The 25271-nt window shown below is 39.3% G+C and overlaps 1 protein-coding gene across 3 annotated transcripts in view; it reads right to left on the bottom strand.

Annotated features, from left to right (window-relative positions):
* Positions 1-25271, bottom strand: part of LOC134205712 (calcium-binding mitochondrial carrier protein Aralar1) — a 76423-nt gene that overhangs the window by 4116 nt on the left and 47036 nt on the right. For 2 of the 3 annotated variants that reach the window (XM_062681251.1, XM_062681252.1), the window contains exons 2-3: positions 13306-13446; positions 12769-13218 (exon numbers count right to left, since the gene is read on the bottom strand). In XM_062681251.1, coding sequence (XP_062537235.1) covers positions 12769-13218; positions 13306-13446 — 591 coding nt within the window. Of the gene's footprint in view, positions 1-12768; positions 13219-13305; positions 13447-13513; positions 13622-25271 lie in introns of those variants that run through there. The other variant, XM_062681253.1, reaches the window with a different exon arrangement.

The following is a 25271-nucleotide window of genomic DNA, read 5'->3' as shown; positions in this document are numbered from 1 at the left end:
TTTCCGTGGAAAATCAAATGATTTTCCCGTGGAAATTCAAATAAATTTCTCGTGAAAGTTCAACTGAATCTCCCGTGGAAATTCAAATGAATTTTACCCTGGAATTTCGAATGAATTTACAGTTGAAATTCAAATGAATTTCCTGTGGAAATTCGAATGAATTTCCTGTGGGAATTCAAATGAATTTCCTGTGGAAATTCGAATGAATTTCCTGTGGAAATTCGAATGAATTTCCTGTGGAAATTCGAATGAATTTCCTGTGGAAATTCGAAAGAATTTCCTGTGGAAATTCGAAAGAATTTCCTGTGGAAATTCGAATGAATTTCCAGTGAAAATTCGAATGAATTTCCCGTGGAATCCGAAATCCCGAAAGAATTTCCCAAGGAAGTTCGAATTAATTTTCCGTGGAATCCGAATGAATTTCCCGTGAAAATTCGAATGAATTTCCTGTGGAAATCCGAATGAATTTCCCGTGGAAATTCAAATAAATTTCTCGTGGAAGTTCAAATGATTCTCCCGTGGAAATTCGAATGAATTTCCCGTGGAAATTTGAATGAATTTTCCGTAGAAATTCGAATGATTTTCCGGTGAAAATTCAAATAAATTTCTCGTGAAAGTTCAACTGAATCTCCCATGAAAAATCGAATGAATTTAAATTACCCGAGGAAATTCGAATGAATTTCACGTGGAATGTCAAATGAATTTCCCGTGGAATGTCGAATGAATTTCTCGTGTAAATTAGAATGAATTTCCCAAATTTTCCATGGAAATTCTAAATTTCCGAATTAATTTTCCGTGAAATCCGAAAACCCGAATGAATTTCCCATGGAAGCTCGAATGAATTTCCCGTGGAAATAAGAATTTCCGTGGAAAATCAAATGATTTTCCCGTGGAAATTCGAATAAATTTCTCGTGAAAGATCAACTGAATCTCCCGTGGAAATTCAAATGAAGTTTACCCTGGAATTTCGAATGAATTTACAGTTGAAATTCAAATGAATTTTCTGTGGAAATTCGAATGAATTTCCTGTGGAAATTCGAATGAATTTCCTGTGGGAATTCAAAAGAATTTCCTGTGGAAATTCGAATGAATTTCCTGTGGAAATTCGAATGAATTTCCTGTGGAAATTCGAATGAATTTCCTGTGGAAATTCGAATGAATTTCCTATGGAAATTCGAATGAATTTCCTGTGGAAATTCGAATGAATTTCCTGTGGAAATTCGAATGAATTTCCTGTGGGAATTCAAATGAATTTCCTGTGGAAATTCGAATGAATTTCCTGAGGAAACTCGAATGAATTTCCTGTGGAAATTCGAATGAATTTCCTGTGGAAATTCGAATGAATTTCCTGTGGAAATTGAATGAGTTTCCCGTGGAAATTGTAATGAATTCCCTGTGGAAATTGGAATGAATTTCCTGTGGAAATTAGAATGAATTTCCTGTGGAAATTCGAAAGAATTTCCTATAGAAATTTGAAAGAATTTCCTGTGGAAATTCGAATGAATTTCCAATGGAAATTCGAATGAATTTCCTGTGGAAATTGGAATGAACTTCCTGTGGAAATTGAATGAATTTCCTGTGGAAATTCGAATGAATTTCCTGTGAAATTCGAATGAATTTCCTGTGGAAATCGAATGAATTTCCTGTGGAAATTCGAATGAATTTCCTGTGGAAATTGAATGAATTTCCTGTGGAAATTGAATGAATTTCCTGTGGAAATTCGAATGAATTTCCTGTGGAAATTGAATGAATTTCCTGTGGAAATTGAGTGAATTTCCTGTGGAAATTCGAGTGAATTTCCTGTGGAAATTCGAGTGAATTTCCTGTGGAAATTCGAATGAATTTCCTGTGGAAATTGAATGAATTTCCTGTGGAAATTGAATGAATTTCCTGTGGAAATTCGAATGAATTTCCTGTGAAATTGAATGAATTTCCTGTGGAAATTGAATGAATTTCCTGTGGAAATCGAATGAATTTCCTGTGGAAATTCGAATGAATTTCCTGTGGAAATTCAAATGAATTTCCTGTGGAAATTCAAATGAATTTCCTGTGGAAATTCGAATGAATTTCCTGTGGAAATACGAATGAATTTCCTGTGGAAATTCGAATGAATTTCCTGTGGAAATTCGAATGAATTTCCTGTGAAAATTCGAATGATTTTCCTGTGAAAATTCGAAAGAATTGCCTGTGGAAATTCGAATGAATTTCCTGTGGAAATTCGAATGAATTTCCTGTGGAAATTCGAATGAACTTCCAGTGGAAAATCGAATGGACTTCCCGTGGAAATTCGAATGAATTTCCTGTGGAAATTCGAATGTATTTCCTGTGAGAATTCTAATGAATTTCCTGAGGAAATTCGAATGAATTACTTGTGGAAATTCGAATGAATTTTCCGTGGAAATTCGAATGCATTTTCCGTGGAAGTTCGAATGAATTTCCCGTGGAAGTTCGAATGAATTTCCTGTGGAAATTCGAATGGATTTCCTGTGGAAATTCGAATGAATTTCCTGTGGAAACTCGAATTAATTTCCCGTGGAAATTCGAATGAATTTCCCGTGGAAAAACGTAATGAATTTCCCGTGGAAAATCGAATGAATTACCCGTGGAATGTCGAATTAATTTCCCGTGGAATGTCGAATGAGTTTCCCGAATTTTCCATGGAAATTCTAATGAATTTCCTGTAAAAATTCGAATTAATTTCCCGTTGAAATCCGAATGAATTTCCCTTGGAAATTCAAATAAATTTCTCGTGAAAGTTCAACTGAATCTCCCATGGGAATTCAAATGAATTTTACCCTGGAATTTCGAATGAATTTACAGTTGAAATTCGAATGAATTTCCTGTGGAAATTCGAATGAATTTCCTGTGGAAATTCGAATGAATTTCCTGTGGAAATTCGAATGAATTTCCTGTGGAAATTCGAATGAATTTCCTGTGGAAATTCGAATAAATTTCCTGTGGAAATTCGAATGAATTTCCTGTGGAAATTCGAATGAATTTCCTGTGGAAATTCGAATGAATTTCCTGTGGAAATTCGAATGAATTTCCTGTGGAAATTCGAATGAATTACTTGTGGAAATTCGAATGAATTTCCTATGGAAATTCGAATGAACTTCCCGTGGAAAATCGAATGAACCTTCCGTGGAAATTCGAATGAATTTCCTGTGTAAATTCGAATGAATTTCCTCTGGAAATTCGAATGTATTTCCTGTGAGAATTCGAATGAATTTCCTGAGGAAATTCGAATGAATTTCCTGTGGGAATTCGAATGAATTTCCTGTGGAAATTCGGATGAATTTCCTGTGGAAATTCGAATGAATTTCCTGTGGAAATTCGAATGAATTTCCTGTGGAAATTCGAATGAATTTCCTGTGGAGATTCGAATGAATTTCCTGTGGAAATTCGAATGAATTTCCTGTGGAAATTCGAATGAATTTCCTGTGGAAATTCGAATGAATTTCCTGTGGAAATTCGAATGAATTTCCTGTGGAAATTCGAATTAGTTTCCTGTGGAAATCGAATGAATTTCTTGTGGAAATTGAAATGAATTTCCTGTGGAAATTCGAACGAATTTCCTGTGAAAATTCGAATGAATTTCCTGTGGAAATTGAGATGAATTTCCTGTGGAAATTCGAATGAATTTCCTGTGGAAATTCGAATGAATTTCCTGTGGAAATTCGAATGAATTTCCTGTGGAAATTCGAATGAATTTCCTGTGAAAATTCGAATGAATTTCCTGTGGAAATTCGAATGAATTTCCTGTGGAAATTCGGATGAATTACTTGTGGAAATTCGAATGAATTTCCCGTGGAAATTCGAATGAATTTCCCGTCGAAATACGAATGATTTTACCGTGGAAATACAAATGATTTTACCGAATTTCCATTCGAATGAATTTCCCGTGGAAATTCGAATGAATTTCCTGTGGAAATTCGAATGAATTTCCTGTGGAAATTCAAATGATTTTCCCGTGAAAATTCGAATGAATTTCCCGTGGAAATTCGAATGAATTTCCCGTGGAAATTCGAATGAATTTCCCGTGGAAATTCGAATGAATTTCCCGTGGAAATTCGAATGAATTTCCCGTGGAAATTCGAATGAATTTCCCGTCGAAATTCGAATGAGTTTCCCGTGTAAATTCGAATGAATTTCCCGTGGAAATTTGAATGAATTTCCCGTTGAAATTAGAATGAATTTCCCGTGGAAATGAATAAATTTCCCGTGGACATTCAAATGAATTTCCCGTGGAAATTTGAATTAATTTCCCAGGGAATGTCGAATTAATTTCCCGTGGAAATTCTAATGAATTATCCGTGAAAATTCGAATTAATTTCCCGTGGAAATTCGAATGCATTTACCGTGGAATCCGAAATCCCGAACGAATTTCCCATGGAAGTTCGAATTAATTTTCCGTGGAAATTCGAATGAATTTCCCGTGAAAATTCGAATGAATTTCCCGTGGAAATTCGAATGATTTTCCTGTGGAAATTCAAATAAATTTCTCGTGAAAGTTCAAATGAATCTCCCGTGAAAAATCGAATGAATTTAAATTACCCGTGGAAATTCGAATGAATTTTCGGTGGAATGTCGAATGAATTTCTCGTGGAAATTAGAATGAATTTCCCGAATTTGCCATGGAGATTCTAAATTTCCGAATTAATTTCTCATGGAAGCTCGAATGAATTTCCCGTGAAAGTTAAACTGAAATTCAAATGAATTTTACCCTGGAATTTCGAATGAATTTACAGATGAAATTCGAATGAATTTCCTGTGGAAATTCGAATGAATTTCCTGTGAAAATTCGAATGAATTTCCTGTGGAAATTCGAATGAATTTCCTGTGGAAATTCGAATGAATTTCCTGTGGAAATTCGAATGAATTTCCTGTGGAAAATCGAATGAATTTCCTGTGAAAAATCGAATAAATTTCCTGTGGAAATTCGAATAAATTTCCTGTGGAAATTCGAATGAATTTCCTGTGGAAATTCGAATGAATTTCCTGTAAAAATTCGAATGAATTTCCTGTGGAAATTCGAATAAATTTCCTGTGGAAATTCGAATGAATTTCCTGTGGAAATTCGAATGAATTTCCTGTGGAAATTCGAATGAATTTCCTGTGGAAATTCGAATGAATTTCCTGTGGAAATTCGAATGAATTTCCTGTGGAAATTCGAATGAATTTCCTGTGGAAATTCGAATGAATTTCCTGTGGAAATTCGCATGAGTTTTCTGTGGAAATTCGAATGAATTTTCTGTGGAAATTCGAATGAATTTTCTGTGGAAATTCGAATGAATTTTCTGTGGAAATTCGAATGAATTTTCTGTGGAAATTCGAATGAATTTCCTGTGGAAATTCGAATGAATTTCCTGTGGAAATTCGAATGAATTTCCTGTGGAAATTCGAATGAATTTCCTGTGGAAATTCGAATGAATTTCCTGTGGAAATTCGAATGAATTTCCTGTGGAAATTCGAATGAATTTCCTGTGGAAATTCGAATGAATTTCCTGTGGAAATTCGAATGAATTTCCTGTGGAAATTCGAATGAATTTCCTGTGGAAATTCGAATGAATTTCCTGTGGAAATTCGAATGAATTTCCTGTGGAAATTTGAATGAATTTCCTGTGGAAATTCGAATGAATTTCCTGTGGAAATTCGAATGAATTTCCTGTGGAAATTGGAATGAATTCTCTGTGGAAATTGGAATGAATTCTCTGTGGAAATTCGAATGAATTTCCTGTGGAAATTCGAATGAATTTCCTGTGGAAATTCGAATGAATTTCCTGTGGAAATTCGAATGAATTTCCTGTGGAAATTCGAATAAATTTCCTGTGGAAATTCGAGATGAATTTCCTGTGGAAATTCGAATGAATTTCCTGTGGAAATTCGAATGAATTTCCTGTGGAAATTGAGATGAATTTCCTGTGGAAATTGAATGAATTTCCTGTGAAATTCGAATGAATTTCCTGTGGAAATTCGAATGAATTTCCTGTGGAAATTCGAATGAATTTCCTGTGGAAATTGAATGAATTTCCTGTGAAATTGAATGAATTTCCTGTGAAATTGAATGAATTTCCTGTGGAACTTCGAATGAATTTCCTGTGGAAATTCGAATGAATTTCCTGTGGAAATTCGAATGAATTTCCTGTGGAAATTCGAATGAATTTCCTGTGGAAATTCGAATGAATTTCCTGTGGAAATTTAAATTAATTTCCTGTGGAAATTCGAATGAATTTCCTGTGGATATTCGAATGAATTTCCTGTGGAAATTCGAATGAATTTCCTGTGGAAATTGAATGAATTTCCTGTGGAAATTCGAATGAATTTCCTGTGGAAATTGAATGAATTTCCTGTGGAAATTCGAATGAATTTCCTGTGGAAATTGAATGAATTTCCTGTGGAAATTCGAATGAATTTCCTGTGGAAATTGAATGAATTTCCTGTGGAAATTCGAATGAATTTCCTGTGGAAATTGAATGAATTTCCTGTGGAAAATCGGATGAATTTCCTGTGGAAGTTCAAATGAATTTCCTATGGAATTTTGAATGAATTTCTTATGGAATTTTGAATGAATTTCTTGTGGAAATTCGAATGAATTTCCTGTGGAAATTCGAATAAATTTCCTGTGGAAATTGAATGAATTTCCTGTGGAAATTCGAATGAATTTCCTGTGGAAATTCGAATGAATTTCCTGTGGAAATTCGAATGAATTTCCTGTGGAAATTCGAATGAATTTCCTGTGGAAATTCGAATGAATTTCCTGTGGAAATTCGAATGAATTTCTTGTGGAAATTCGAATGAATTTCCTGTGGATATGTGAATGAATTTCCTGTGGAAATTCGAATGAATTTTCTGTGGAAATTCGAATGAATTTTCTGTGGAAATTCGAATGAATTTCCTGTGGAAATTCGAATGAATTTCCTGTGGAAATTCGAATGAATTTAAATTGAATGAATTTCCTGTGGAAATTGAATAAATTTCTCATGGAAATTCGAATGAATTTCCTGTGGAAATTCGAATGAATTTCCTGTGGAAATTCGAATGAATTTCCTGTGAAAATTCGAATGAATTTCCTGTGAAAATTCGAATGAATTTCCTGTGAAAATTCGAATGAATTTCCTGTGAAAATTCGAATGAATTTCCTGTGAAAATTCGAATGAATTTCCTGATGAAATTCGAATGAATTTCCTGTGAAATTGAAATTCGAATGAATTTCAGTTGGAAATTCGAATTAATTCCGTTGGAAATTCGAATGAATTTCCGTTGGAAATTCGAATGAATTTCTGTTGGAAATTTGAATGAATTTCCTGTCGCAATTCGAATGAATTTCCTGTGGAAATTGGAATGAATTTCCTGTGGAAATTCGAATGAATTTACTGTGGAAATTCGAATGAATTTCCTATGGAAATTCGAATAAATTTCCTATGGAAATTCGAATGAATTTCCTGTGGAAATTCGAATGAATTTCCTGTGGAAATTCGAATGAATTTCCTGTGGAAATTCGAATGAATTTCCTGTGGAAATTCGAATGAATTTCCTGTGGAAATTCGAATGAATTTCCTATGGAAATTCGAATGAATTTCCTATGGAAATTCGAATGAATTTCCTATGGAAATTCGAATGAATTTCCTAAGGAAATTCGAATGAATTTCCTAAGGAAATTCGAATGAATTTCCTGTGGAAATTCGAATGAATTTCCTGTGGAAATTCGAATGAATTTCCGGTGGAAATTCAAGTGAATTTCGTATGGAAGTTAGAATCAATTTTCCGTGAAAATTCTAATAAATTTCCCGTGAAAAGTCGAATGAATTTCTCGTAAAAATTCGAATAAATTTCCTGTGGATATTTAAATAAATTTCCGTGGAAACTCTAATGAATTTTCTGTGGAAATTCGAATGAACTTCCCGTGGAAATTCGAATGAACTTCCCGTGGAAATGGGAATGAACTTCCCGTGAAAATTCAAATGATTTTCCTGTGAAAATTTGAATGAATTTTCCGTAAAAATTATAGTGAATTTTACGTGGAAAATCTAATGAATTTTCCGTATCTGAGTGAAATTTCCGTGGAAACTCTAATGAATTTTCTGTGGAAATTCGAATGAACTTCCCGTGGAAATTCAAATGAATTTTCCGTGGAAATCCAAATGAATTTCCCGAGGAAATTCGAATTAATTTGCCGTGGAAATTCGAATGAACTTCCCTTAGAAATTCGAATGAATTTCCCGTGGAAATTCGTGCATTTATGACAGATATGCAAATATCATTTGTATAACGGTTCGGTTGCCAACAATGAATAGTGAATAGCTGGCCATGACTTTGCCTCTTTCCTCGTTGGGCAACAAACAGAGTTGTACGCTCGATAAGACAGCACTTTAGCAATCACACCAACGGATAGCTCGTTGGGCGGATTTAGGCCACACAAGATCCAATAACTCAGCAGTTTATGAACGGATTCTGAAGGTTTGGGTATTAATCGATCAGTAAACTCTATAAGATGTCATACAACAATTGTAAACAATTGATTCAATGCATTTGACTGTTGACAGGCTGTCTTGGTAAGAGTAGTCACCATGCTACTACCCAAGCCGTTCCTGGGTGGACGTTAGGCAGAATAACAGCGTTTTCAACAATGCTGTTCTCACAACTGGCCCTCTACTAAAATTTCAATTTCTGTTCGCTTCATACTTGTCGCTCGCTTGTGACACCTATCCATACTGTTCTTCATTGTTGCGCTCCCTCTTACTTTGAGCTTTAGATGTTGTACTCACCGATAAATGCCAATAAATCAATAATGATTGACTTATTGTTTATTGTTTATTGTTTATTCAAGTTTTCCAACGAACCTTTGTGGTCTAATTGAAACCTAATTCTATTTTAATTACTAAACTAATATAATTTAAACATGAATGAAACAAAGATCAACACACTGATACATATTTGATACTAATATAATCATAAATACAAAATAGAACTACACATTAATTAACAATGCATTTTTGGCGGTTTTCAAATTCTGGATGACTACTTTTTAGAGGCGTCCTTTAAAGGCCTTTTACGAGGCTTTGAAGCCTTTTAAGTGTCTTTGAAGCCTTTTTTTAAAACGCGCGGATGCCTACTTTCAGGGAGAGTCCTTTCAAGAGACTCGTTAGCCTCCTTCCAAAAGGCTCTTAAGTCTCCTTTTAAGAGGCTCGGAGGCTCCCCTTTAAAAGGCTCGGAATTCTTCATTCAAGAGGCTTGGAAGCATACTTTTAAGAGGCTCAGAACCCTCTTTTTGGGAGGCACGAAAGCCTCCTTTCAGGCAGAGTCTCTTAATTTTCGTGTATACATGGATGAGACAGTGTGCCATGAGCTACAAAAGCTCACGTAGCACGGATTCAGTGCGACGAGAGAAGCTAGCGCGCGCATAAAATAACTGAGTGAGCGTGTCTCAGTGCACGTCTCATGAGACTCATCTCATGCGCTAAGAATGCATAGCTGGCGTTACTTAGGCGACGATTTTATTGAATGAAAATTTTCCGCCCAAGCTGTTTTACGCACCTTCGCTGTTGTTTGCAAAGATTTGCCATGGCAAACAGCGCATGAGCTAATCGCATTTTAGAAGTCTCAATGCGACTCACCAATGTTAATGTGAGGTACCATGCTGTGCCCTTATTCCGTTTACCTAAGATAATGTGCTATGTCTAAAAACTCTAAAAAATAGCTGTTTAGTATTTTGAAGCTGCAATTTCGCTACATAGTGTCATTTTCTATATACAATTGAAAATAAAATATGTTGGGATGAATTCACAGACTTAGGTTCCATGGGTGAAAACAAAATTGACCAATTCTGTGGTCCTAATTCCAATCATCTGAAATGGCATTGTTCCTAATTCCGTTCATTCGTGTTCCTAATTTCAATCACCCGAAAAACATTTGATTTCTTGGAGATTCTAATACCAGGCATAATTTTTCTCACAAATTCATCTTTTCATTTAATATAATATTGCAAATAAAAAGCTTAAAATGTAATTTCCTTCCGAATGGAAAATATAATATTATTGATATATAATTAATGATAATGAATGAAAATATAATGAACGATATTTTATAGTTTTGTTCAAATTGAATATTCTTTAAAGTTCCGGTTCTTTAAAAAAACCGGATAACCCTACTTTTACGAAGTATTCACGGATTTCGGTAAAACATAACCTTATTTGCAGCTCAGAGAGGGCAGTGTTTTTTTTTATAATTAATGATAATGAATGAAAATATAATGAACGATATTTTATAGTTTTGTTCAAATTGAATATTCTTTAAAGTTCCGGTTCTTTAAAAAAACCGGATAACCCTACTTTTACGAAGTATTCACGGATTTCGGTAAAACATAACCTTATTTGCAGCTCAGAGAGGGCAGTGTTTTTTTTTTATAGAAATTCGCCAAGAAATTTCCGGATAAAGCTTTTAAACAAGAACGCCGCAATTATGGATTGTGCTGTTTAAAACTGTCCGTATTCTCCGGAAACCCTTTCTTAACATTGTCCAGCATTCACTTTATAAAACATCATTAAATCATTAACTGAAAAAATTGTATTTTCCCGGCACGAGTTGAAAAAGATCCCATTATTTTTTCGAGTCGTTAATGGAATTTCTTTCGGTCTGCCTGCTTGCGGGATACAATTTCAAATGTTCACCATTCATATGGCTTCATGTACGATGTACCTTTTCTTGCTCATAGATTTATATATTCTCAAACACGGAATTTTCGGAATCTATCCTCCAAACCCAATGAACGGAATAAGGAACGAGTAGATTTAGATGTACCCTTATTCCGGTCAAGATATTTTTCACTTTTCAGCATTTTCTATCGGAAAATACAGGCAACAATTTGGTAATACGCTATAATGTTACCTGTTTTGTCTTGTTATGCTGTTGTGTTTGAAATCCAGGGCAAATTTTCACTTAAAAATGCTTAAATATTATGACAGACGTTCTTAGCAAGTGGGTTAATGAAAACAGTCAAAATGGCGCTCGTAGTGACAACCAACCAATTTTGTTTAAATTTTCACTATTAATCGCTAAAAATGACGCTGGTTTTCATTTCATTTCATGCATACATAACCATAGAAAAGTACGAGCATATTTTTCTGTTGTTTTTAGACAAAAACTCTTTATTATTTATCATTTTGTCTTGCGTAAACGGAATTAGGCGCTGATTGGAATAAGGGCACAGCACGGTACACAAGATTGATGAGACTCGCGTACGCTAAATTTTATGTTGTACGCGTACATGATGTCTGCTTTCAGGTGGCTCAAAAGCCACCTTTCAAGAGGCTGTGAAGCCTTCCTTCGAGATGTTTGGAAGCCTTTCTTCGAGAGGCTTGGAGCAATACCTTCAAGAAGCACAGAGGCCTCCTTTCAAAAGTCTCGGAAGCTTCCCTACAAGAGGCACAAAATTGGTCTGCCAAGAGGCTTAGAAGCATCCCATCAAAAGGCTTAAAATGATTCCTTCAAAAGGCACGAAAGCCTCCTTTCATAAGGCTCGGAAGCTTGCCTTAAAGATGCCAGAAATTCTTGTTCTAAGAGACTTGGAAATATACTTTCAAAATAATAAGACCCCTTTAAAGTGCCTCGAAAGCCGCTGCCAAGAGGCTCTGAAGTCTCCTATCAAGAGGCTCTGAAGTCCCCTTTCAAGGGCTCGAAAGCCGCCTTCCAAGAGGCCCGGAAGCCTCCCTTCAACAGGCTTTAAAGCCTTCCTTCCAGAGGCTCAGAAGCCTCCATTCAAGATACTTGGAAGCTTTCCTTGAAGAGGTTCGGAATTCTTCTTTCAAAAGCCTTGGAAGCATACTTTCAAAAAGCTCAGAAGCCTCTTTTTAAGTGGCTCGAAAGCCGCCTTTCCAAAGGCTTTGAGGCCTTCCTTCGAGATGCTCGAAAGCCTCCAATAGTCGAAAAAGTCCTGTAGGATGCTTGATGTATAAATTTACTTTGAATTGGAATTTTTCACGGAATAATGAAAATTTCAGCCAACTTTATGGAGAGTCATATTTTCGTTAGTTTTCGGGTCCGTTTTGCATATATCTTATCTACGCTTATATTTATTTACAGCAAAAACAAACAAGGGGTACCTCAATTAATGCAAAAGTTCCAAGGGGTACCTCTCAAGAAAAAGGTTGAGAGACGCTGCACTTTTGCATTATACACTGGAATCACTTTTTACGCGGGGGATATGTACCACGTAAAAAAAAACGCCTAAAAAACGACTTCACCAAAAATCGATTTTTCACGGATTTCTCGAATTTTTCGACCTTTTTGAAAACCGCGTGAGAAACAACTTTTCAAAATCCGTGTGAAAACAGCGTGAGTCTCGAAAAACGCCGTAATTTCAAAATCCGCGTAAAAACCGCCCGTAAAAAACGAGTTAAAGGGACCGTCAACAAACAAGTTAGGCTGAATAAGTCAGTGTTTTAGCTGAAGAAGTAAATTTTTAATGTAATAAGCTGTTTATCAGCTTCCAATTTTTGTTGGGCAGCATACGTAATTCTACGCTCAATTTGCGGTTGTGTCTATAATACAACTTTTTACTTGTTCATTCCCCTTTGGATTCAATCCCTGATCATTAACGCATGCCGCGAGCGATTACTTAATCTGCCGGCTTCACAAAACCAAGGAGCACTAAAAAAATAACATGGCACAATATAAATAACTGCTTATCTTGATCTACTCCGAATCCGCACATAAAAACAATCCTACGTAATACCATCCGCATCCTATCTCTGTTACCCGACCACTACTCACCGCCACTAAATTATCCTTAACGTCCGCCGTCAGTAAATGCTTCTTCACGTTCATCATAATGTCCTGAAAATCGAGTGCCGAGATGAACCCGGACCCGGAGGTGTCTTTCATTCGGAACGCTTCCAGCGCGCATTCCTCGTGAAAGTCGTGCAGAAACTGTGAAAACTCTGAGTAGCTAATCGTTCGCTGCCGGTCCTTGCCGAAGTAGAGCTGTATGAATGGACCGTCCAGTTTGAACGGGATTTTAGCGTGCAGATCTGTCTTTTTGAAAACATCGACAAACTCACTGTACGTCACCGAACCATTGCCATTGCGATCGAACAGCTGGAAGGCGGTTTTGTACAGGGCGTCCGGGGTACAGAGGAGACCTTCGAACGCTTGGAACTCGGCAAACGAGATAAGTCCATCCTTGCTGGTGTCTGCGATACCGGCCAGCAGTGTGACTGAGTCCTAAAAAGAGATAGCGAAACGGACCGAGATTACGATTACGAAATCCCGTTCAAGGGCAAACTGAAGGTCATTGTTGTGGTGGCTTACCTCATTGTATGATTGTCCGAGGAAACCCCTTACGAAATCATCGCTGGTCATGTGCAGCTCGCCGTTGACTTCCTGTGTGGCATATTTGTTGAAGATTTCGCGCAGCTTGTCCGTTGAGCAACGCTTCAAATGCGTGGGACCCTGAAAGAAGAGATAATGAAACAGATCGTTAGAAATTGGTGGAAATGTTCCGTATTTGAATAACAACCAATCTAGTTCGTGGCATTTTGGATCTTGTGCTACTGTACGATTGCTACTGACTGACGCTCTGCTGCGAACGGAGCGTTTCCGCCAAACCGAACCAATACGAGCGAATGTGAACGAATCAATGCAGTGCAGTGTCTAAATTAAACTTTAGACTTTCCAAAAAGAGCATGATAAGAACCAGCAGGATGATTGGCTTAGATAGTAGCTACGACAACCACGGCAACAACATAGCAGTGTATGCGCGCTCTTGTCACGATTAAGCTTTTGGTAGGTGTTATCGAAGCAGACCACCTGGGATTTAAAACGGTAGTATTGGTTTTCATTGATGAATCTTGATTAGCAATATAACCAAAGTTACACGCGACTAATAATGAGTATGAGGGCGTTTTAAAAACAAACTTTATACTTTTTTGGGATAAAAGAAATTGAACGGAATCTCAGAGATCTCCGTAGCTTAGAGGTGAGATTTGCGGCTACAGAGCAGAGATCCATTCTTAAATATTGCATGAGCATTTAGAGTAAGTGGTACTAGCCACATGAACATGTGAATACATGAGCGGTGGAATTGACTTATATCATGTATTACAGATGTAGTAAGTACATAATCCTTCAAGGAATATTCCCCCGTTTAACTAATTCTACATGTTCATTAAGCAATATCTCGATTATTAAAAGATGTTAATGAACAATTCTACGAAATTGCAACAAAATATCAGTGCATCAGTATAGATGAAGCTAGTGAAAGCATCGTCCAACGCATATTCGTTGGTAAACACAAATTCGACATACCGTTGTTAATTGATAACAAATGCAAACACACTTAAATGCTATACATCGTATAAGCAAGACATAACAAACGCTATGCGCGCAGTCATAATAAACCGGTATGCGCGTCAACATGTGCCATCCCATCCCGACTCCGGATGATTGTTAGTTGATGATATGGGGGACGCGTTTCCAATCTCTAGCTTCCCCAGCACCGCGTCATGCTCCACACCGTTTATCACCTGTGGCGATTGTTGCTCCGCAGTTTGTATTTTGCAAACAGAATTAGTCGAATCACGCCCGAGGAGAGTGATTCGGAATGGATCTATTTTTAACTATTCGCAAGAATCTGCATCACCTCCTCGTTGGGACTTGGGAGGGAGACCAGCAGCCAAGACTTGCGTGTGGAGTCAAGTGATGTTCTCTGCTCTGATTGACGAGAGATTCCTTTGAAGATTTTTACTCAGCATTTGGGTTAGTGGAAATCATTAAGGACGATCGTTCTACAAAAGTTTTCCAATATTCCAGAAATTAGAACAAAATGAGAAAACTTTTTAATACCAGTTGATTATTGTCGCAGCTTTTTCAATGTCAGAGGCAGCGCAAGTTTGAAGACGGAACAATTCGATTTTAGCAGGCTTTTTCACATAATGGTATAGGCACAGGCAACGAGTTATTTAGGCAAATCAAGCAATTGAAATCATATTTTAATGATACAAGATGCTTTGAAGATTTGTTAAAATCATAAGAATTAATCATAATATGAAAAGGTGTTTAATTACTCAATTAACATAAGCGTAGGATTGCCATCCAGAAGAGAGGCTCCTTTCGAATACAGTGCCTTAACTTTTTGGACATAGTTTGTCATGGTATCGATAATCTAATATCCAATTCCAATTCGCCTCTAATGGCAGGCATAGACAATCAGACTTCGATAAAAAAAAATACTGTTTGGCAATGTACATCGCTTTGCTACCGCCAACCGCCGTTCCGTTCCTCGAGATATCGCAAATGTGTCACGCGGATTACTCGCATCACGTCTGCTGATACATTTACAGTTGCGTCAATCTGGTTATAACCGAAATCTGCGAGGTGATAAATCAGTAACAAACAACGATTTTTTACACCTAAATGGCAAACCAGATAAGTCAGAAATAATAGTATTAAACAAAGAGAGCCACAGTATGCTGCTTCGGAGGACGTTAGTTATAATAGGTAATTTATTCGATTTCGAACTCTTGAGGGTCTGATAAATAATTTTGGATCATATAGGGTAGATAACCATTTGGGCAGTACCCCCTATTCCCGTCAGCAACGTTCATTACTCGCGCGCATTACAACCGAATTACTTGTTTTTTAGTACATGGTTAGTTTCTGTCGATATCTAGTGATGTACAAACAATTTAGCCTAGAGATGGGCAAAACGGATCACATCGTTGAACGGTTCAGATCTGGGTCATTCAGTTTAATGATCCGGATCTTTCATACGGATCGGATCTTTGGATCAAAAAGTAAAAAGAATGCAAAATTCTTAAATGGTTGTCTTTCAGGACTACACTTTTGGCCCATACATTCAATAATTTCACCTCTCTAACTCACATATACTTATAACATGCTTAGAGAACCTACAACAAATTTTTATTTTATCATTTCCTCTCAAATGATTCGATAATTTGCTGATCTGGTGAACCGGATCTTTGAAAAAGTGAGCTACGAATCATTCACTCAAACCGGATCATTTTGACGGTTCCTGATCTGAACACCCATCTCTAATTTAGCCATTTGGTTGGTACGCGGTCGAGTTATGAACGTTGAGAACATGAATAGGGAGTGCTGCCTAAATGGTCCCGCTCCCTATTATGAAAAGGAGAAAATGAAAATTCGTCAATTACAATCAAAGATTTATGCTGAACAGTGTGAAATGCTTTCTCTATATCAAGAAGAGCAACCCTGATGCGAAAACCGAAAAAAATGAATTCTCATCAGCTGTCTGAAGGAATAAAATAGACTCCATTCCGCGGTCCTTCGCCTGTTACCCAGCTATTCCAATCCTTACCTCCCCGTGGTGTCGGCGGCCGGAGTACGAGCAACCTTAGGTCTGTTCTACGTATTTGGAGCGAATCACAACAGCGTCTGTTCCCGATGTTAGGGGCAGCTGATCGTCGCGTCCGAGTGCCAACGAGAGACCCTAAGCACAACTGTACATACTATGCGGCATCGAGGAGGTAGCGCAACCCTGGTAAGGTAGCATACCGAAGTTTTGTACAGTTACCAAGAAAGGCAAAAGTAGAGGAAACGGGTGAATTCAACGGCAACAGACCCGGCAACAACTGAAGGGGTAGGCACTAGAAAGTCAATTTTCCGGTACTTTTTCTAGTCCCGGGAGTCGGGATATGAAAGATCCCCTATCCCGGGATCCCGGGATTATTCCATATAATATCAAAATAAATCCTAATCACGTTACTATTCAAAAGCCAAATTATGAGCTTCTTTCCTGGCATTACATCCCCCAGTGGGATATTTCCACTTCACAGCTTATGCCTACGGAAGTCGAGATAGACAAGAATGCTGACGACCCCATTACGGCCAGGAGCCGACAGCCAACGGAAAGTGCAAGCATTTGAAGTGTGCTTAGAAAAAAGATACACATTGTGCATTGGGGTCCATTTGGACCCAAGATTTCATCACGATCACAAAAACTTTAATTTCAACCGATTTTCGATCTTTAGGCACCAAACGAAAGCTGTTGGTTCCTAGAACAAGCTCATGGGGTGATTCATCGAAATTGACCACTCTAGTCCCCGGGGAACCTGTACTAAAGAGGTACTATTTGAGCTTCTCAATTTGGCACCAAACTTTCGAGTTTCGTGTAATGTATCATAAAATTGCTAGCAAATATGTGCTCTGATGGCACGGCAAATGCTGGGTAAAGCGTACCATTGGTACTTCGCGTACCTGAAGGAATAAAATAGACTCCATTTCGCGGTCCTTGGCCTCTTACCCAGCAACTTCTATCCCTACCACCTCGTGGAGCTGGCCGTGATACGAGCAACCTTAGGGAAGATCGGGTAACGGGTGGGAACTATGGTCGTATGCTGACCTCCTCTACGGAGGTGCAAATCTTACTGAGCGTCTGTTCTCCATGTTAGGGGCGGCTGATCATCTTCCAAGTGCCAGCGAGGGACTCTAAGGGAAACTGTGCACCGGAAATATGAAGGAATGGTTCTCCGGAAATTTAGGGAGTTTGGTGTCAGGCCCTGTAAGCCAGCCACATTAGCAATGAACAATCAACAAGAGAGTACGGACCGGAACCATCGGCGAAGACCACTGCGACGAAAAGGGACTAGCGATTGGAAACTCGGTTCGTGGAACTGCAAATCTCTCAACTTCATCGGGAGCACACGCATACTCGCCGATGTGCTCAAGGACCGTGGATTCGGCATCGTAGCGCTGCAGGAGGTTTGTTGGAAGGGATCAATGGTGCGAACGTTTAGAGGTAATCATACCATCTACCAGAGCTGCGGCAACACACACGAGCTGGGAACAGCTTTCATAGTGATGGGTAAAATGCAAAGACGCGTGATCGGGTGGTGGCCGATCAATGAGAAAATGTGCAGGATGAGGATCAAATCCCAGTTCTTCAACTTCAGCATAATCAACGTCTAAAGTTCACACTCCGGAAGCACTGATGATGATAAGGACGCATTCTACGCGCAGCTGGAACGTGAGTACGACAGCTGCCCAAGCCACGACGTCAAAATCATCATAGGAGATTTGAACGCTCAGGTTGGCCAAGAGGAGGAGTTTAGACCGACTATTGGAAAGTTCAGCGCTCACCGGCTGACGAACGAAAACGGCCTACGACTAATTGATTTCGCCGCCTCCAAGAATATGGCCATTCGTAGCACCTACTTCCAAAACAGCCTCCCGTATCGGTACACCTGGAGATCACCACTGCAGACAGAATCACAAATCGACCACGTTCTGATTGATGGACGGCACTTCTCCGACATTATCGACGTCAGGACATATCGTGGCGCTAACATCGACTCTGACCACTATCTGGTGATGGTTAAACTGCGCCCAAAACTATCCGTCATCAACAATGTTCGGTACCGACGACCGCCGCGGTACGACCTAGAGCGACTGAAGCAACCTGATGTCGCCACTGCATACGCGCAGCATCTCGAGGCAGCGTTGCCGGAAGAGGGTGAGCTCGATGGGGCCCCTCTTGAGGACTGCTGGAGTACAGTTAAAGCAGCCATTAACGACACAGCGGAGAACAACGTCGGGTATATGGGTCGAAGTCGACGGAACGATTGGTTCGACGAAGAGTGCAGACAGATTCTGGAGGAAAAGGACGCAGCGCGGGCGAGCAAGGTACCCGGCAGAACGTGGAACGTTATAGACGGAAGCGGAGACAGCAAACCCGCCTTTTTCAGGAGAAGAACGCCGCCTGGAAGAAGCGGAGTGCGAGGAGATGGAACAGCTGTGCCGTTCTCAAGATACACGCAAATTCTATCAGAAGCTCAACGCATCCCGCAAAGGCTTCGTGCCGCGAGCCGAAATGTGCCGGGATAAGGATGGGAGCATCTTGACGGACGAACATGTGGTGATCGAAAGGTGGAAGCAGCACTATGAGGAACATCTGAATGGCGCAGAGAGTACAGGCAGTGAAAGTCAAGGCAGCGGAGGAGATGACTACGTCAGTTCAGCGGACGATGAAAGCCAACCAGCCCCCACCTTGAGGGTAGTTAAGGATGCCATTCAACAGCTAAAGACCAACAAAGCCGCTGGTAAGGATGGTATCGGAGCTGAGCTCATCAAGATGGGCCCGGAAAAGCTGGCCACTTGCCTGCACAAACTAATAGTCAGAATCTGAGAAACCGAACAGCTACCGGAGGAGTGGAAGGAAGGGGTTATATGCCCCATCTACAAGAAAGACGACAAACTGGAGTGTGTGAACTTTCGAGCGATCACCATCATGAATGCCGCCTACAAAGTGATATCCCAGATCATCTTCCGTCGTCTGTCACCATTAGTGAACGAGTTCGTGGGAAGTTATCAAGCCGGCTTCGTTGACGGCCGCTCGACAACGGACCAGATCTTTACTGTACGGCAAATCCTTCAAAAATGCCGTGAATACCAGGTCCCAACGCACCATCTGTTCGTTGAATTCAAGGCGGCATACAACAGTATAGACCACGTAGAGCTATGGAAAATTATGGACGAGAACAGCTTCCCTGGGAAGCTTACCAGACTGATCAAAGCAACGGTGGATGGTGTGCAAAACTGTGTGAAGATTTCGGGCGAACATTCCAGGTCGTTGGAATCGCGCCGGGGACTAAGACAAGGTGATGGACTTTCGTGCCTGTTGTTCAACATTGCGCTAGAAGGTGTCATGCGGAGAGCCGGGTGTAACAGCCGGGGTACGATTTACAACAGATCCAGTCAATTTATTTGCTTCGCGGATGACATGGACATTGTCGGCCGAACATTTGCAAAGGTGGCAGAACTGTACACCCGCCTGAAACTTGAAGCAACAAAAGTTGGACTGGTGGTGAATGCGTCAAAGACAAAGTACATGCTTGTGGACGGAACCGAGCGCGACAGGGCCCGCCTGGGAAGCAGTGTTACGATAGACGGGGATACCTTCGAGATGGTCGAGGAATTCGTCTACCTCGGCTGACAACAACGGCTGACAACAACGTTAGTCGTGAAATACGAAGGCGCATCATCTGTGGAAGTCGGGCCTACTACGGGCTCCAGAAGAAACTGCGGTCGAAAAAGATTCGCCACCGCACCAAATGTGTCATGTACAAGACGCTTATAAGACCGGTTGTCCTCTACGGACATGAAACATGGACAATACTCCAGGAAGAGTTCCTCCGGAAGTTCCTCCGGGAATTCATCCGGAAGTTCCTCCGGGAATTCCTCCGGAAGTTCCTCCGGGAATTCCTCCGGAAGTTCCTCCGGGAATTCCTCCGGGAATTTCTCCGGAAGTTCCTCCGGAAGTTCCTCCGGAAGTTCCTCCGGGAATTCCTCCGGAAGTTCCTCCGGGAATTCCTCCGGAAGTTCCTCCGGGAATTCCTCCGGAAGTTCCTCCGGGAATTCCTCCGGAAGTTCCTCCGGGAATTCCTCCGGAAGTTCCTCCGGGAATTCTCCGGGAAGTTGCTCCGTGAATTCCTCCGGAAGCTCCTCCGGAATTCCTCCGAAGTTCCTCCGGAATTCCTCCGAAGTTCCTCCGGAATTCCTCCGGAAGTTCCTCCGGAATTCCTTCGGAAGTTTCTCCAAGAATTCCTCCAGAAGTTCCTCCGGGAATTCCTCCGGAAGTTCCTCCGGAAGTTCCTCCGGAAGTTCCTCCGGGAATTCCTCCGGAAGTTCCTCCGGGAGTTCCTCCGGAAGTTCCTCCGGGAATTCCTCCGGAAGTTCCTCCGGGAATTCCTCCGGAAGTTCCTCCGGGAGTTCCTCCGGAAGTTCCTCCGGGAATTCCTCCGGAAGTTCCTCCGGGAATTCCTCCGGGAATTCCTCCGGAAGTTCCTCCGGGAATTCCTCCGGAAGTTCCACCAGGAGGAACTTCCGGAAGATTTTTCCGGAGGTAATTCCAGAGTAATTCCTGGAGGAATATCCGGAGGAATTCCTGGAGGAATATCCGGAGGAATTCCTGGAGGAATATTCGGAGGAATTATTGGAGGAATGGAGCAATTCCTGGGGATACATTGGAAGGAATTTCTTGAGGAATATCCGGTGAAATTACTGAAGAAATTTCCGGAGAAATCTTTGGATCAATAATCAAAGCAATTCCTGGAGCAATATCTGGAGAAATTTTTTGAGTACTATTCGGAGAAATTCCCGGAGGATTATCCGGAGGAGTTTCTGAGGAGTTCCTGTAGAAATATTCAGAAGAATGCATGGAGAAATATTCGGAGGAATTATTGGAGAAATATCCGGAGGCTTTCATGTAGAAGTTCCGGAAGAATCCCTAGAGGAAGATTTGTAGGAATATCCGGAAAAAATCCTAAAGGAATATCCGGAGGGATTCTTGGAAGAATATTCAAAGGATATCCTGGAGGAATTCTTGGAAGAATATCCTGAGGAATTCCTGGTGGAATATCCGGAGGAATTCCTGTAGAAATACTCGGATGAATTCTGGCGGAGTTTTTGGTGTTATATTTGGAGAAATTGTTTTATTTGTCTCATTTGTATTATTTGTCTTGTTTGTCTTATTTATCTTATTTGTCTTATTTGTTTTATTTGTCTTATTTGTCGTATTAGTCTTTTTTGTCTTATTTGTCTTATTCCATGCATTTGTCTTGTTTTTATCTTTAACATATTTGTCTTATTTTTCAATTCATTCAATTGTGTATTTGCAGTGTAAATACGTAGTTTTATAATGTCACGCTACATTCAAAAAATCACCGCTCTCTGTGCTCATTTCTTGCTGTTCGCAAGGGACAATATGCTGTTAGCCGCTCTCCCAAAGTCCCAAAATGATAATTTTTGTATGGAATTTGGAAAACTTGAAGTAAAAAGACATTCCTGCAAAATTTCATGCGGTTACTTATAATTATTATTACATCAAAATGATCTTTGAAAAAATTAGAAACTTTTGTCAGTTGGGTTTTGCAAAATTCGGTGCTTTTATATTTCAAATCAATCATTGGAAGAAATTTATTGCAAGCAAATCAGATGGACATAAGTGCCAAAAAAAAAGTGATTTTGTGTTGTAATAATGATCCCATTGTCCGATCTGACCAATTTTCAATAAGAAACAATGGAGCAGGATTCTGCTTCGACTGCAATTTGTTGCGAGTGAGCCGGTTGATGATAAGTGCCAAAAAAAATAGTGATGGGTTTTTACGCGTTCTTTGTATGAAAAAAAAATATGTTTGGCCATAGCTTCTGAGCCCATAGTCCTATCCGGCAAATTTTCAATATGAAGCAATGGGACAATATTCCGCATTCCGCGAATGCAACCTGTTGCGAGAAAATCGGTTGACAAAAAGTGATTGAAAAGACTTTTTTCCGAGTTTTGTATGGAGTGACATCACTGTGCTACGCGACGTCGCGCGACGTTTAGTCATTTTCTTTCCTGCCGTGATCTGGAAAAGTGACGTAACAGCCATTTTACAACATGCATGTTTTCCATTTTTCTGTTAAAAAGCTCGATGAGTAGTACTCGCTAACACCATTTTTGGAAAATGGCGTATACGTCACTTTTTCAGATTACGGCAGTTTCTGTGTATGCTGATGTGTTTGGTGCTTTTTCACGAATATTGAATTGGATGAATTGAATTGGAATGGAACTGGATTGGAGTGCAATAAGATTGGAATTGAATTGGAATTGGATCAGAATTAGATTGGTTGTGGATTGAATTAAATTCTATTGGAACGTGAATAGCATGTTATTAAAATATTAGTGATGATGGATTGGAATGCGAATGAAGTCTGTTTAGAGTTGGAATTGTATTTAATTGTGATTGGATTGGAATCGGATTTTTACAGTCCATACAGGAAGCTCCTCCCTGAATTCCTCCATAAGTTCTTACTGTAATTTCTCCGGAAGTTCTTTCTGGAATTCCTCTGGAAGAGCCTCCCGGGATTCCTCCGGAAGTTCCTCCAAGAATTGCTCCGGAAGTTCCTCCCGGAATTCCTACGGATGTTCCTCCTGGAATTCCTCAGGAACTTCCTTCCGGAATTCCAACTGAAGTTTCTCCCGGAATTCTTCCAAAGTTCCAAGTTCAAGTTCCTCCCAGAATTCCTCCGAAAATTCTTCCCGAAATTCCTCCACGAAGTTTTTCCCGGAATTTCACCGGAAGTTCCACCAAGAATTGCTTCATAAGCTCCACCCGGAATAAAACCGTCTGTCTCATTTGGAGAATTAAACTTAAAAGTGACAGTTCGAAAATTAAAAAAATCACCCGGTCATAAGAATGGCTGGTGCTACCCAGCAATTCCAATAGGGCATCGATGACAAATGATTCGATAGCTGTCAAAAGTAATCTTGGTCTGCGAGCAAGGTGTTTCGATAGTTGTCACTTTTAAGCTTACACACTTAGGGTCTGTCTAATTTGGAGAATTAAACTTAAAAGTGACAGTTCGAAAATTAAAATATCACCCCGTTATAAGAATGGCTGGTGCTACCCAGCAATTCCAATAGGACATCGATGGAAAATGATTCAATATCTGTCAAAAGTAATCTTGCTTTGCGAGCAGGGTTATTTGAAAATTATTGAAATGTCACTTTTAAGTTTAATTTCAGTTTAATTATCGAATTGATACAGACCCTTAGTTTTTATTTCTGCAGCTTTGCAAATATCCGCACAGCCGTGCGCCAGCAAAATGAGTAACTGATATTCCAGCAAAAATGACGTTTGTGACCTAATTTTCGGCAAATTATTTGCTTATTTTCAGCAACTTTGACAGATATCTCGGCAAAAAACATGTTTGCTGTGCAAATCTCGGTAACAGTTCAACATTTTGCTGAGATCTCAGTGATAAAATTAAGTGTATAATTTTAGTTTAATTCTCCAAATGAAACAGACCCTAATTATGTAGGGGAACGGTTCGCCACTTCATCTCATAGCTCCTATTTCCATCCCATCAAAAACAAAGCAATGGAAAGAAACTTGGTTTGTTTATTATTTTTGTGATTTTTTTCAACAGTGAGCACGCATGTTGACAAAAGGAAGCGACGAATTTGGTGCCGTATTTCTTTGTTTAGCGATGAGATGGATATATGTACAGTGAGATGGAGATCGGAACAGTTCCCCTATATAATTATTAGCTTTATTTATAGAAGTTTTGAATAAACAAATTGCTAATAAATCTATACACAGCATGGAAGTTGTCGTTTCCAATATCATACCTATACTACCTATAATCAAGCTCCATGAATTCAAAAGTTAAATGTAAATACGTTACGGTTATACAAGTCCTACGTCTAAACGCGGTTATGTTTAAAACATTACCCATTGCTCTTTTTCAATAAAAATAACACCGGAATGTGTATGATGAACTTATAAATAATAAAAAATCACCAAAATAAAACTTAAAATACACCGGAATGTGATTGGAATGAGTTCAGATCATAGTGTACACTTTTTTCTATCTCGCCAGGTGGAAAATTATGATGATTGCTACATTTGATTGTCCACGTCAAAAAAAAACTTAGAAGCGGGTCAAAGTTAACAATTTGAATGAATTCGTTGATTTGAATGATCATTCGCATGTATTTAGTGAGTTAGAATTTTATATGACGGGAATTAGTGCATGACTCTACGATAGGGCAAATATGATTCTACATCCGCAGTAGCGATGATGGTGCGAAAACTTTTGAAGCCGTCCGTTGATATGAACACTTTGAGTGTTCACTCCTATAGAAGAGTAACAACATTTGCCGTGTTTGATTGATCTTTTGTCTATCAGAAATAAGCATTTGGCTGTACTGTTATTAACTAGTACATCTTCCAGGAATAGTTTCCAAGTTGAAACAAACTGACAATTAAAAGTTGTTTCTTGTGATAATTATGTAGCGAACAAAGTTTACCTCAATTTCTTTCGAGGCTTCCATACGTTAAGAAACTTGTTTCGATGTTAGTGTATTTTCATTCAAATTGCTAACTTTGACCCGCTTTTTAGTTTTTATTGACGTGGACAATCAAATGTAGCAATCATCATAATTTTTGGTTTATCAATATTCAATACATAATTACGACATCGAAATAATAGCCAATGATGTGAAACGTTTCCGAGGACAATTCCCAGCTGATTCGTCTCGAAAGCTGGAAAGCAGCTAATCTAATCGATTTCCCTACCTTCGTAGGCTGTCCACGACAAAATATTGCAATACAATCCCAACTAGGTACACTCATCGGCTTGGACAATGGGCGCCTGGAAATTCCTCTTGAAATTCGGAAAGGTAGTAAAGTAAAAACCCGATTTATACGGTCCTATTTCTGACGACAAAATTACATTGAAACAATTGTTTATCC

The sequence above is a fragment of the Armigeres subalbatus genome, chromosome 1 (genome assembly GCF_024139115.2).
Source record: "Armigeres subalbatus isolate Guangzhou_Male chromosome 1, GZ_Asu_2, whole genome shotgun sequence".
In the NCBI taxonomy this organism is placed as follows: domain Eukaryota; kingdom Metazoa; phylum Arthropoda; class Insecta; order Diptera; family Culicidae; genus Armigeres; species Armigeres subalbatus.
The sequence above is the reverse complement of the archived record's forward strand: the minus strand, read 5'-3'. Positions and strand labels throughout refer to the sequence as shown.